The sequence below is a fragment of the Mus musculus genome, chromosome 4, assembly GCF_000001635.26.
Source record: "Mus musculus strain C57BL/6J chromosome 4, GRCm38.p6 C57BL/6J".
NCBI classification, from domain to species: domain Eukaryota; kingdom Metazoa; phylum Chordata; class Mammalia; order Rodentia; family Muridae; genus Mus; species Mus musculus.
The window spans coordinates 136,976,790-136,990,810 of NC_000070.6; the positions used below are offsets into that span (position 1 = coordinate 136,976,790).

General features: G+C 52.9%; 1 protein-coding gene across 2 annotated transcripts in view; it reads right to left on the reverse strand.

The window, feature by feature from the left end:
* Positions 1 to 2,942: 2,942 nt before the first annotated feature.
* Zbtb40 (zinc finger and BTB domain containing 40) overlaps positions 2,943 to 14,021 on the reverse strand; it is a 69,089-nt gene continuing 58,010 nt past the window's right edge. The window contains exons 15-19 of one of the 2 annotated variants that reach the window (XM_006538763.4): positions 11,759 to 11,973; positions 10,420 to 10,582; positions 9,694 to 9,780; positions 8,025 to 8,251; positions 2,943 to 6,455 (exon numbers count right to left, since the gene is read on the reverse strand). In XM_006538763.4, coding sequence (XP_006538826.1) covers positions 6,261 to 6,455; positions 8,025 to 8,251; positions 9,694 to 9,780; positions 10,420 to 10,582; positions 11,759 to 11,973 — 887 coding nt within the window. In that variant the 3' untranslated portion in view covers positions 2,943 to 6,260. Of the gene's footprint in view, positions 6,456 to 8,024; positions 8,252 to 9,693; positions 9,781 to 10,419; positions 10,583 to 11,758; positions 11,977 to 14,021 lie in introns of both variants that reach the window. The other variant, NM_198248.1, reaches the window with a different exon arrangement.

Below are 14,021 nucleotides of genomic sequence, written 5' to 3' on the forward strand. Positions count from 1 at the left end.
ATTGTGTCGCATCTGTAGCTCTCAGCTTTAGTCTAGACTGGCACGGCATTCTTGAACTTGTGTCCGAGTTCCCCAGGTACGGAAGCCATGTATCTTTCCAGCCTCATCCCCAAATGTCCACTGCATGTGGTGTGGGTGAGATCAGTCATTCCCAGGGCCCCTGCTCTAACAGGTCTATGCAGTCGGACACCTGGAGGGCCAGGCTAACTGCCTAGATGCTTGCGTGTGTGTACTTGAGCAAGGTCAATGCCATCTTTGCCCTTGAAGGGGTCACAGTGAGAGGCCTGAGGTCACCCTGTAACAACCTAATAATGTCATGCTCCCAAGCTCCTAAGTGTGTCACTTGACAACTTTCCTCCTCTACATGCCACAGCCATCTTGTTCCTCAGTTGCAGTCCCTGGGCTCTGAGGCAGCCCCAAATGCTGGTCTTGCAAAGCTGGCTTCCGTCCTAACCCTACCTGGATCAGGCACTTCCATCCTTCACAGGGCGTAAAGTTGCTGTCCCTCCCTCCCCAGTCTCTGGGGTCCCTTTTACCCCGTCCATTTTTATCAGACCCTCCTGATGCCAGGACTGTGAAATCTCTCCTGGAAAGGCCCGCGGGTCCCTGGACTGACCTTGTCTGGATGTGTTTGATCAGCTGTCCCTGGCCTGCGCTGGGGGAACCTGGTGCGAGAAGAGCGGCAGGCATGGTGTTTGATCAGGGCAGCTGGGGAGCTCAGGCTAGCTTGCTCAGCCTTCTGCTAATCTCATCTCAGAGGGCAAAGAAAGGAAGTTCCCACAGGCTCTCCCATAGGTATCTAAGGGAGCAGCCTTGCCAGAGATGTGAAGCAGAGTCGGGGAAAGGCAGCAACCAGAGTGCTGGGTCCCCTTTGTTCCTAGCCTAGTCCTCCCCACTTCTCCAGAGGAACAGCTTGGCCTCCTCTTCAAGGCTCAGAATCCAATGGGGGATGGAACTGCACAAGAACTGCAGCAAAATCTAACTTCTGCTACCAGGGGTTGCCATTGTGTAGCAGCTGGAGAGGAGAGTTGGGCAAGCCCCACCTCTGTAGGATTCCAGCAGCACTCACCCTAGGACAGTGCCAGTCTCTGTCCTGCCAAGCTGCAGACGTGCAGGAAGAATGGGTGGGATTATAGTATATGCTGCCACCCGTGGGCAACAGCTCCCACAGGTCGTGAGGGACAAGCCCTATTCCTGCTCAGCGCAATGTGCCTGGGCTGGGACCCATCAACAGCAGCAAGCACCACCTGAGCACCCAGTGAGTACACTGTGCATGGTCAGTTCTGTAGAGGAGACATAGTTGACATGGGATCTATGCTCTGATAGCACTTGGCAGGGAGCATGGAGCATAGACACAGAGGAAAGGGAAGTCCTTACACACATCCTGGATGCCTCTTCTCAGAAATCCAAGCCATAGTGGAGAAGAGCGCCCCCAGTACTTACTTTCTCCCATTTCCTTGTGTGTGCATGTGTTTTGAGACAAGGTCTAAGTACCTGGCTGGCTTTGAACTCAGAGCTGCTCAGAGTGCTACCTTAGCCTGTTTTGTTTTGTTTTGTTTGAGCCCCCACCCCCGGGTCTTGCCAAGTAGCCAAGGCTGATTGTCAACTTGCTCTGTGGCCGAGGCTGGCTTTGAACTTACAATCTACATGTTTCTTGCTCAGGAAGGCTGGGATCATAAGGCTCATGTCATCACACTAGGCTACTGTTCCTTTTTCCACCCAAACATATCCATGCTCATAGGCTCACAGAGATTGAGACAGTGAACCAGACTGAGGATGTAGGAGCGTAACCATGCTCACTAGACTTGGTCTCATGCCTTTACATGGCTGTGCTGCTGAGGGCTCTAGGAGCCTGTTTGTCCTAGGAAGGCTGTGGCCTCACTGCAGGACAGCTTAGAGGCTCCGTTCTCAGCCTTGCTCCTCTCTAATCCTTCCTGGGCCTGGCTCATCTCCTGGGCTCCTTGAACCTATCATAAACATTAACAGCAACCATTTAGGAAGCCTCTGCACTGTCAGGTACTTAAAAATGTTAATAACTTTCCACATCACTCTTAGGAAAGGCTTGTCCAAGGTGACTTTCTCAGCAGGGGTGGGAAAGCTCCCCCTTCCTTCCCTTCCGTCTGTGTTGCTCTGCCTCTCAGACAGCGACCCTCATCCATGGAGAAGACTGTTAGCTCACCAGGGATCCCTCAGCCCAATTTCTACCTTTGCTCAAACCATCCCAGGCCAGCCCTCTCCATATTCCCCTTCCAGCAGGGCCCAAGGACATGCTTCCGTTAGATTCCACAGAGCACAGACCCTCAGGCCCCAGATGAGACCTGGAGCCCTCCGGCTTCTGCGACACCTCTCTTGGACAGAAGGGTGAAGAACAGTAGGTTCTGGATACATCCATGTTTGGACCCAAGACTGTTCTACGAGTGAGTGCAGAGCCTCCCCAGATCCTGCCTTCCCAGCCTTGGGGCTCAGCTTGCAAGTGCAACAGGCTTCCCCTGAACTCTGGTCCTCCTAGCATCTCTTCTCCTCCTTGTCGTCTGCCAGCAATGTGACATCTTTGACTCTGCTTTCTTAGTGTCAGAGATGCTGCACACTTGGTGCTTTAGGGGCCACTGACATTCAGTACATAAATGAAAAGTGGTGGATGTCGTGGGGTGTTGAGGGGGAGTTGAGAGGGGGAATTCTCCTTCTATCAGAGAACACAGGAGGCTGGCTTGTGTGTAAACCTTCTGGAGTGTACTGAGTAAATGTGGACTTTAACTTGTTCCCTAGCCCTAAGAGTAGCCACCATCTCCCTTCTTACTGCCAGAAGGGAGCTGAGCAGGTGTCCCCAGAGCCCCAGGTAGGACACTGAAGGACAACTCAGGTGGACAGAGTGCTCTGTAATGTGACCCGGGCTCCTTTGGAAGACTCATCACCACCAGTCTCCTGAAACACACAAGCCACAGTTGCTTCCTAAGTACAGACTTTATTTCTCTCCACAGTGCATGTCGAGCAGCTCTAGTTTGCAATCAGTTTTCACATCTCACGGGGCTGGCTGTCCTGGCCCTGGGTGGAAACGAGCAGCGGCGGCCTTGGGCAGGGAAACCGCGGCCAGCTTCACAATTTGGAGGCAATGTAAAATTGCTCAAGGAACGATTTCCTCAACAACACAGTCCCCAAAGAACTCACACTCTCCTCTTCTTTATAGGCCCAGTTAGACTGGAGTAGGTTTGAGTTTCTGAGTTTTAGTATAAGTCCTCAGTGCCCCAAGGTTTCCACAGCAACAAAACTATGAACCTCCTTTGACTCCCTCAGCCCTAAGTCTCTTACTCTCAATTTCTTCCAAGTGTCTGCTGGGACAGACGGGACCCGGAAGAACAAAGCTGGGGTGGGAGAGCTGACTAGAACAAACCAATGCCATCTCCACCCCTGGCCAACTTTCTAGTTCCAGAAGAAACACTTCTGTTCCTGGCAAGCACTGCCCACTCTAAGTGGGGCCGTCAGGGTCTCCATCCTTTGTCAGTACAGGTTCTCAGGCACAAGAAATTTAAAGGCACACCCTTCCATCCTCAGGACGACAGAGATCTTTCCCCCTCATTTGGCATCTGTCCCTCATCTCGGTCCTAACCATCAGTGCTCAGGCACTAGGGACAAGGCTGAGGTATCTCCTGTGGTCAGCATGGGCTGGAGGCTTCTGTAGAATGGCCAGTACAACACACAGGCCCAGAACTTACAGTACAGCAGGCTTGGATGCTGACAGAACTCAAAGCTTTTCTGACACACAGCTTAGAAGACAGTAGAGCCCATCCTGATAAAACAGCTGAGAAAGACCTTTATCTGCCACGCTCGCCTCGGCTCTGCTCATGCATGTGGACAGCAAATCTCACCTGCTCAGTCCATACACCAGCGACGGGCCAACCAGACTCCAGCTTGGCATCGCCTTCCCCTCTTTGGTGGCTGGGTCAGGAGCCTTAGGGAAGACTGGGGCCCCGTTGCTTAAATACACAAATTCCAAGGGACCTGGAGGCTCCTCTAGCTCCTGCCCACGGGCTAGGCAGGTAGTATTCATGAGGTTGAAGCAAATGGAGCCACAGTTCCATTGCAAAAGCAATGTGGACCACGGAGGCCCACATGGCAGGTCTCTGGGGCAGCAGATGGAGATTTTTCACCTTCTTCAGAGCCACTGTAAAAAGTCAGGCAGCTGGGGCAGAGGCCGCGAGTCACCAGCACAGAGCTCATTGAGGACAGGAATTCTCCATACTCCAGACCCAGCACTGCTGTGCCTCCAGCAGTGTGCATTACAGAGCTGGGCATCCAAGGATGGGCAGCCAGCCAACCTGCCCTAAGGCTTTCTGCAGCCAACTACGGTCTGGTGACTGAAGGTAGGTAGCACACCACCCAGGTTCCAGGAAAACGAGACTGTGTTTCTCAGACACTCAGGTTTCTACCTTACAGCTCTTTGTATTTAGAGACTTTCTCTCTCAGGACCTCTGTGAGGTTTGCCTTTTGCTGGGAAAAGACTTTGTTGGTGACACTACAGTTCCTAAGTCCTCCACAGCTTGTGAGGTGCTGTTCCTGACAGAAGCCTGGACGATGGACTGAGGAACCACCTCTCCACTTACAGATCGAGAGCTCCCCTGGTCGGCTGGCAGGCGCGGTCTGAAAGCCAGCAGGCTAGGGCCGCAGTGAAGAAACAGGGAGGCGAAGTCTCGGTGCTCGAGCACCATCTTCTGGTCAGTGTTTGGCTTCTGAGGCTGACTTGCTTTGAAAAACATTTACTTTTAGAAAGGGGAGATTCCCTAGCTGATGAGTTCAAACGATTTGCATATGCAATGAGGAGGGTGGGGCTGACTGGGAGAGGCTGGCCATCACTGGAATAGAAACTCACCAGTGCTGTCTTGTGCCAAGCTGAGGCCAAAGGGCAGCAGGCCTTGAACACTGCTGCGGTTTAAGCTGCTACCGCCTGTCTCCCTGTGAGCCCGCCAAGGCATGGTGGCGATGCATCTCCGCCATGATCAGAAGAGACCCTCCCTCTCTGCACATGCTTCTGCGAGCTGCACTTGGCAGGAAGGTGTGGGCTTATCTCTGAGAGCAGGTGGCTTAAAGGTGAGTGTCAAATCAGGGCATCCCCTCTGTAGGTAACCAGCCACACCAGGTGACAGGGAGCCCGGCCTGATGGGCAAATACTGTGATAACCCACTCCTCTCTTTGGGCTTCTAGAAAAGCAAGCTAGATGCAAGCCCTTCTCTCCGAGCAGTAGGAACCAACATCCATCTAATTGCACTTCCAACCGGATTCCACGAGCCATCAATTACCAGACTGTGTGTCAGGAACTGAAGATAAAAGGCTCTGTGACACTCAGACTTGAAAGGAGCATGGCGCTGCAGTAAGCATGCAGCCAGGGGGATCCCAGGGAGCAGGCCATGCACCAGGCATGTGGGCCGGCCACGGGAGAAGCAGAAGCCACCTCAGATGCCTCTAATCCGTCACATGCAGGCACAGGCCTGCCCCCAGGAGCTGCTTCATTAGACTACCACATGGTACAGAGGAAGTCAGCAAGAGGTCTCCAGGCTGGGATGCTTCAGCCTTGATTAGCTTGAAGGTGTGGCAGGCCAGAGCCTCACAGGGAGGTTCTGATATGGGAATGCAATGAACACCCAGCAAGGCAGAGGCAGCAGGATGGCCTCACATGAAGCTGCCCCCCCAGTGGCAATGCTCTGAAGCTGTGTTTTGGGAAAGACAGAGCAGGGAGGATCAGGGATGCCAATGCCTGCACTGTTAACATGGCCACCTGTCTTACAGCCTCCAAGGGGAACCTGAGCAGGGGCCAGGGAGGACAGGCTGCCACGCAGGAGTCCCTAGAGGCTGTGTGGGTGCTTCCCTGGCAGAGGCACTGGCGGTGTCTGTGGCCTTCTGCTGGCTCAGACTCAGGTAACTCTCCTGCTCCTGAGGGCAGCCAGCATGCTGTATCTCCTTGGCCATCCTGGCTACCAGCTCCCCTCCACTCTGATTCCCCCAGACTCTGATTCCAGAAGCCAGACTTCCCTGGGGTGGGTGGAGTCCAGGCATGAGCTGAAGCCTGGAGGATTGAGGCTCCACCACACAGGGCGGTAGTATTGGTGTCAGCGTGGATAGCTCAGACACTGTGGATCCTATGAGAACGACAAAGCCTCTGTTTTTCAAGTGAGAGCACCAGGGTGGAGCTCAGCCGAGCAGCTAGAGCAGAGGCAGGCAGAGAGCATCCTTGCTGGTACAGCACGGGCTCCTCTACTGAAGGAAGCCACTCACTTGGCCTCACCACAGATCAATGTGACAGTACCATCCAGCAAATCCTCCACCGTCACTGCCACAAGCTCGGAGCTGTTCTGAGAGGTCTGTGAATCTGGCAAGGTCACAAACACCTGCGAGCCAGCGAGCTGCGTCTCCTCCAACGTGATCACCTGCTCGGCCGGGGCCGCTGGCTCCGGAGCTCGGATCACCTGGAGGAAAAGACAGGAAGGCTGCTCTGGGCAGTGTCCACAGTGAGCTACCCAGAATTTACATGGCTCCTGGCTCACGCTGTAATGATGATATTTATGTTTTCACCCGAGGAGAGCAATTACTTACACCTAATGGGAAGAGGGAAGTTTCATACACCAGCGATGCAAAAGAGAGGCAGGCAGACAATTTAAATAACTCTATGCACTAAATTGCTATAATTTTGCTCGGTATGCCACCTCAGGGTGCATGGACTCTATGATTACACTCCAGTGAACAGCGGCTTCCTCGGTCTCAAGGATGCAGAGTGAGTGCCGTGCAAGAGGACCGAGGGAACAGGAGCGGTCCACCAGGAGCTCAACTGTGGCTTCTCCCACTCACTTCACTCACATGGCTCAGTGGTTAGGGGATAAGATGGAGGCTTGTCTCCTCCCCATGCTGGGCCACAGCTGCCCATGAAAACCTGCACACCCTGTTAACAGTGGCCTTCTCAGCTCCTCTGTGCTTCCTGGTGCACCTCTGAGCTGATACGGCTTGATGCATTGATGTGTTTAAGACAGCGTCTTATGTGAAAGGCATAGCCACCTGGCTCCCGAGGACCTGCCAGGGGTGGAGAGTAGGCACTGGGGAGGAAAGCAGGCTCAGCTCTGTGGCAGGCTGTGGGCTAACGGTGGTGAATCAGGAACTTGGTACAGTAGCACTGCTGTAAACGCAACTATAAACTGCCTTTTGCCTTTCTTCCCTTGAAGGATGGCGTCCCCGCCCGCCACAAGGTACCTTGCCTAGAAGCCCTGTTTCTAGGCAAGCCAACGGAAGAGAAGCCCCAGGTAGGCTGGCAGCAGGAGCCTCACCTGGACTCCTGTTCATCACACTTGCCCTGCTCCCCAGAGGCTGCAGAACCAGAGTGCCTTACACCTGATCGCTATGGCAACTGGCCAGAGAGACCTCCACTGGGAAACATCCCCATTCAACCTCCCTAGGAACAACGGACACCTGCTGGGTTCTTTTCCGTTCTGCGGCCTCTGGAGAAGACGAGAAAGTAGAAAGCACAAGGAACAGGCTGGCTCCAACTTGGCCTTCTCACATCACCAGCTAGCGAAGGCACAGGTGTGGGCAGATGCGTACTATACCCAGCCATTTGCAGTGGCTTTTGTCTGAATCACCTGTGCTGATGCCCACTGTTCACTCAATAGTGGACAGCCTGTGAATAAAACTATACTTCTGTCCAAGAGGCACTTTTTCTGTTGGCCTTGCCCAACAAAGTACAGCCATCCTTCCCCAAGGAATCCTGACAACCCTTCACATCCCACACGCTTCTCAGGTGGGGGACGTGTGAGCTGAAAGGAGACACTGGTGTTCCACTTTGGCAAATTCCCATTCCAGGTTCTGTCTACCTAGGGGCCACTGACAGACTAGAGTTTCCTGTTGTCTAGAGTCTCACGGTCAGGAGTGCTTCATGTAAGAGCTGTCGAGAGCCCCATAGAGCGGAACTGGATGTTGGGACCAAGTCCTTAGCGAAGCCCCCGGAACCTTGTGCTCAAATCCTGTGCGGCCAACGGCCCCAGACTCACCTGCACCATGCGAGAGGCAGCTGCCTGGGACTCAGTGCCTGCCACCTTTGGGTGCTCAGACTCCAAGTGGCTATCAAGCTGGGCCTGGGAGGTGAAGAGCTCGCCACAGAGCTCGCAGGGGAAGGTGCTTTCCGACTGCTTAAAGTGCTCTGTGGTGACGTGGTGCTGCAGGGCTCCCGGGAAGCGGAAGGTGGCTGCACAGTACAAGCACCGGAATGGCTGCGACCCTGAAGGAGGCAGAGACATCATTCGGCTGTAGAGAAATGATGGCCCAGAGCAGGGCAGGGGATGCACAGTAAGGATGAGGGGGCAGAGGCAGAGGCAGGGCTCCTGGTATGTGAGGCTCACACTTCCCTCATCATGAAGCTGCAGATACAGAGCGGCTAGTGGCTTTTGTCTGAATCACCCATGCAGATGGCCACTGTTCACTCAATAGTGGACAGCCTGCGAATGGGACTGTATTTCTTCTATCCAAGAAGCACCTTTTTTCCATGCTGGGAACTGAACTTGCAAGGCAAGCAGCCTGCCATTGAGCCGTGTTCTAGACCTCAAGAAGCACTCCTTAAGACTTCTAAATGGGCTCAATGGCACCTGACGGATGCAGCCTAGACCGTAAGCAGGGGCCATTATCAATGACTGTGCACGCACAAACACAAAGAGCATCAGGGCTTGCAGGTCAGAGTCTATGGCTTAGGAGAACATCTCTAGACAGGGTGGGGTACACTTTCACCTCCCAGGGATCATGACGTCTAAGAAGGCAAATGAAGCACTGGCTACATTCCAAGACTGGGAACCAAAAGCAGCCCAGTTGTAGAAGGTGTTCAGGACACCACACCAGCGGCTTCCTGTCCTCTGTTGGAAGCCTACAGCTTGTGCTGTATCGAAGCTGACAGTGGGGTAACACTGGGAAAGGCCAAAGCTCCTCTGTGAAGCTTACGTCTTCCTTCATTTATCTCTTGTTTTCCTTTTTGTACGTGTACTCGAGTAAGTGATCGGACAAGCTCAGTACCATCTAAGACTAAATGCTTAGAAACTGCCAAGCCCGCAGACTCTCATGACGAGCAGGCAGCACCACTGTCAACACTCCCCCTCCTATGGTAACTGAAAAATGGTTCCGTTCCACATGGCCATGGCAGGGAGTTCCAGTATTGATAGAGTAGCAGAAGTCAGAAACCTTGTACCAGACCTGGACATGCACATGCAATGAACATGTGCAGGCAAAGAAGTGTGGACAAAAGGGTGCACTGTGGGACACACTGGGTCACACTACAGCTTCCACAAGATTTTTTTTTCTATTGTGGGGGAGGTTGCAAGGGAGGAAACCAGGTACCAGGGGACAGGGAGATGAGTGGGACTGGGGTGAATAATGTGATGTTCGCAAAGAACTAATAAAAAGTAAAAATAAATAAGTAAATAAATAAAGGTTCAATTCTATTTGAGGAAAACAGCAGTAGTGGACCTGGCTCTCACACAGGGCTGCACAGCTGCGTACAGGGCCAGGCCTGAGGTCGTCATGGCCTCCTGTAAGCTTGGTACTGATGTGCCAGCTTCAAGATGAAATAGAGCACAGGCCAGTAAGGGACTCAGGCTGCGTGGTGGAGCTGTGAACAGGGGAACAAAGACCCACAGCCCACTGCGGAGCTCAGGGGCGCGCTGAGGGACCACTGACCTGAATGCTGGCACTTGACGTGAACCTGGAGCAGAGCAGGTGTGGGGAAGAGCTCCTTGCACTGGTCACACTCATGGAACTTCACATCTGTGGGGGGAGGGGACAAGAGGGCGGCTGTGCCACAGCTGGAGGGACCGGGGCCTGGGGCCGGGGCCCGGCTGGGGAGAGGGCATCTGCGGAGTTAGGAGCCTGTGCCTAAAGAGATCTGTGTAACCTGCTGGCAGAGAGCACTGCTGTGGTCCAGACTGTGTGGGTGCAACAGGGGGTGTGGGACTCCCGTGACAACACAGACAGAGAGCTGGGCTGGGGCCCTGCACATAGGAAATGCTGTGACTGACAGCTGCTGCGATTTTCCCCAAATGTACCTGCAAGGGAGGTATTAATAACTTCCATTCTGAAGAGAAGAAAACAGACTCAGACAGGAGATGTCACCTGCCAAGGTCATGCAGCTGCTAAGTGCTGGAGCTAAGACTCCCACCTGGACCCATCTGCCATGAAACCGACACCCTCCCTTTGCAGGTGCTGGCTAGGGCTCCTGAGGGCTAGCTGGAGCTTACACCGCTCTGGGCTAAGGAGCCTGAGAAATTTAGCCACTTAAACTACTGCTCCTGATGGACAGGCGTGGTCTCCTCTGCTGTGCTAGGGAAGAGCAGAGGCAATTGCCACGGTGCCTGGATCGAGGACAGTGAGTCCCTCCACCCTCAGCTGCATCCCAGCGTCTGTCACCTGTGTGTTCTGTTTTGATGTGCTTCTTGTGTTCGACAGTATTGGAAAAGGTCTTGTCACAGGAGCTACACTGCAGTGATGAGAACTTGGGTGACCGATGGTTCTGAGCAGCAAACACATCTGGGTGGTGCGTCCGATTGTGGTACCACAATCCAGACAATTGCTGTAAGACATTTGGCAAATGAGAAACAGTTCTGAGACAAGCTCCTGGATCTAGAATCATGATGAGCTGGAGGCTGGAGTGAGTGGACAGCCACTGCGAGCAGGGCTCAGCAGACCCTTCCTTCACTCACACAAGCCTAGGAGACGATGTAAAGATCTTCCTGGTGGGGCAGTTAAGGGACTTGCCCAGGGCCACAGTAGAGAAATGGAGACTAAAAGCCTAAAAGGACCAAAGCCTGGCCTGACTGGAGCATGTGTGTTCTGCTCGGTAGGCTGAATCTCAGTGCTGCTGAGCCTGGGGTGGGGGAAGTGACCTGTAGAGCCTGAAGCTGCATCCCTCTCTAGCCCAGCTCTAGAAGTGTACTGGAAGCATCTCTGTACAAGTCCTCCGTCTCCTAGAGATCACACGCAGTCTCACCGCCACCACAGCACGAGGCCTGGCTCAGAGCTAGCCCCCCGTTTCTAAATGAGTGGTTGCTCTGCCTACACCTCAGTCGTGAGTGAGGCATGTTGCTCTCTGTGACCGGTTTCTAACAAGTATAGTTCACTTTAACTACACAGTGGTCTCCAAAGTAAAAAAAACCCATGCCCTTCCCTGAGAGACACAGCAAGAAGTGACCGGACTGAGCGCAGCCACCCTGGGTGCGCTTTCAACACCCCAAGCCCTGTGCTCTTCACGCCTGGAGTCAGCTGTCCATAGAGTGAGCCTTGAAGGAGAAAACCAACCCTCACACCACAATGATGCTGGAACCTTCTGCCAATCAACACTTCCCGTCTGCTGGCGATGTAACCAGGGCCTCGTGGATGCTAAGTGTGCATTCACTAAGTACCCCCTCAGCCCATACTTTCTTTTTTTTTTTTTAAAGATTTATTTATTTATTATATGTAAGTACACTGTAGCTGTCTTCAGACACTCCAGAACCAGAAGAGGGAGTCAGATCTCGTGATCGGATGGTTGTGAGCCACCATGTGGTTGCTGGGATTTGAACTCCTGACCTTCGGAAGAGCAGTCGGGTGCTCTTACCCACTGAGCCATCTCACCAGCCCCCAGCCCATACTTTCTCAGAGTCAAATTATCTGTCACACGCTGGAGACGCGCTTGGACAACATGCGGGCAACAAAAGCCAATGGGGAGAAAGGCAGGGATGGGGGCCGAGCTCCCGACAGCCAGCCTCACCTGGTAGGCCTTGTTGCAGATCCCACAGCTGAAGGGCTTCCCTCCCACGTGGGTCACCATGTGCCGCTCCAGCATGGAAGGGGCACTGAAGATCTTGCCGCACGTGGGGCAGGGGTGGTACTCCTTGGCGTGCACCTCGTGGATGTGCTTCCGGTGGTCCTGCAGTGTGGAGAAGCTCATCCTGCATTTCTTGCAGTCATAAGGGTCTTCTATGTCTGCTTCCAGGCAGGGCGCAGGGGCGGGGCAGAGGGAGACAACAGACAGCAGCAGTCAGTGACACGACCCACCTCACACACATCGAGACGGAAGGCTCTTCAGACCTCTTGTGGGCCAGAGTCCAAGGACCCCAAGTCAATGTGACAACAATCTTGGCCTATGCCCAAGAAGGCAGGGCTCCTCTGAGCCTCTGGACTCAGCATCTATACAGCATCAGACTGCTCACCTCCACCCCTCGCTTCCTGTCTTACATGTCAAACTGCTCTCTACGTTACCAGTATTATGCTTGCTCCTCCTGTCTGCAGTGACATGTCTGGGTCTTGCATTTCCCTGCAGACCTTCCAAACATCCGCTCTGGATTGTCACCATGTCTCCTGCCAGCGGCAGCAGGAGGACATTTCCTTGGTACCCACTTGAGACCCAACAGTAAAGCCTTGGCACAGACTCCTCGTGAATATTGGGCAGGTGTGTTCAGGAACTGTATGTGTGCTGCCTCCCTCACAGCCTGGTGGAGGAGGCTCTAGTGTAAGTCCTACTTTAATGAGAAAAAACAAACAAACAAACAAACAAACAAAAACCCAAGGTTTAGAGAGCTGCCAACATCATGTCCAAGGATCTCATTGGAATTCCTGGGAAGAGGTCTCACCTATTCTCCTATGGACACGCCAATTCCTCAGTGGGACCTCAGAAATAAGTACTACTACTGATGGACACCTCTGCCATCTAGATGACAGAAAACATCAGGCTGTTTCTTAAAAGCAACTTAAAGCCAAAATACTTTGATAATAAAGTCGTTTGCCCGTAAGAAGGGTCCTAAGCATAAACCTGTGTGGCCAGTAACCCTGTTTCCTTAGGAAGCCTGCCCAGCAGCAGCCTCCAGAAGCACTGGCTAGTTTCCCTGGAAACCCCAGGCTCACAGTCTTTTAAGACACTTTAATACAGTTTCTACTGGCAAAGCTGTAGTCAGGTGAAAGCGGGGCCTGAAGCTGGGCTCGCGTGAATGGTGCACTCTAGGGTGTGAGAGACTAAGTCCTATGAGTAAGTGTCCCCTTTTCTGATAGTCCTGCTGCTGGGGAAAGAAGACTAAAGTAAAATGTCATCATTTCCTGAGGTTGAGAAGACATCAGACATTGGCACTGTGTCAGAGCCACTCATCCCGAGGGCCACGGTGTCAGGAGTTCAAGACAGTCGTGCTAACTCCTTGAAGACATAACCCAGGAGTCCTCCCATAGGCTGAACACACAGGAGCTCTGGTAAGGTCTTTGCTGGGTGACTGACAAGAGCTGTAGACACGAGCATACACTGTAACACTGTGCCCACAGCTGGAAACTGGCATGAGAAAGAAAGTGGAGGCAGGGGGATGGGAGCAAGGCACCTGGTATGTAAGAAACATACATACCCTCTGAGGGTGACATCTGGGACCCAACGGGGCTGTGCTCATCACCAACGACACCAATCCCTGGCATTTACTGAGGAGTTCTGTGTCAGGCAAGGAATTTAGTTCTTTCTTCGTGCTATTTCTGAAGTGGTGTGACTAGGATGGTCCCCTAGGCTCATATATTTGGATTCTTGGTCAATAGGGAGTGAGGATGCCTGAACAGGGATTAGGGGGTGTGGTCTTGTTGAAGTGGGTGTGGCCTTATTGGAGAAAGTGTCACTGACTTTGGGAGGTTTCGAACGCTCAAGCCAAGCTCAGCGTCTCTCTCTGCCTGCAGATCTGGATATAGAACTCTCATCTATTCTCCAGCCCCATGTCTGCCTGCATGCTGCCATGCTCCCCGCCATGATGATAATGGACTAAACCTTTGAAACTGTACGCCATCCTCAAGTTAATGTTTTCCTTTTAAGAGCTGCTGTGGTCATGGTGTCTCTTTATAGCAATAGAATACTGATTAAGAGAATTTCATTTAACTTTTCCAACAAGCCAAGGTGGTGGTATTACTATTTATTTTAGTTTGAAAGGGGGCAGAGGAGACTTAGCAGGACAAAGACATTCATTTTAAGTAAGGTCCCAAGGATAAGATTGTGGGAAGATCAAAATTCACAG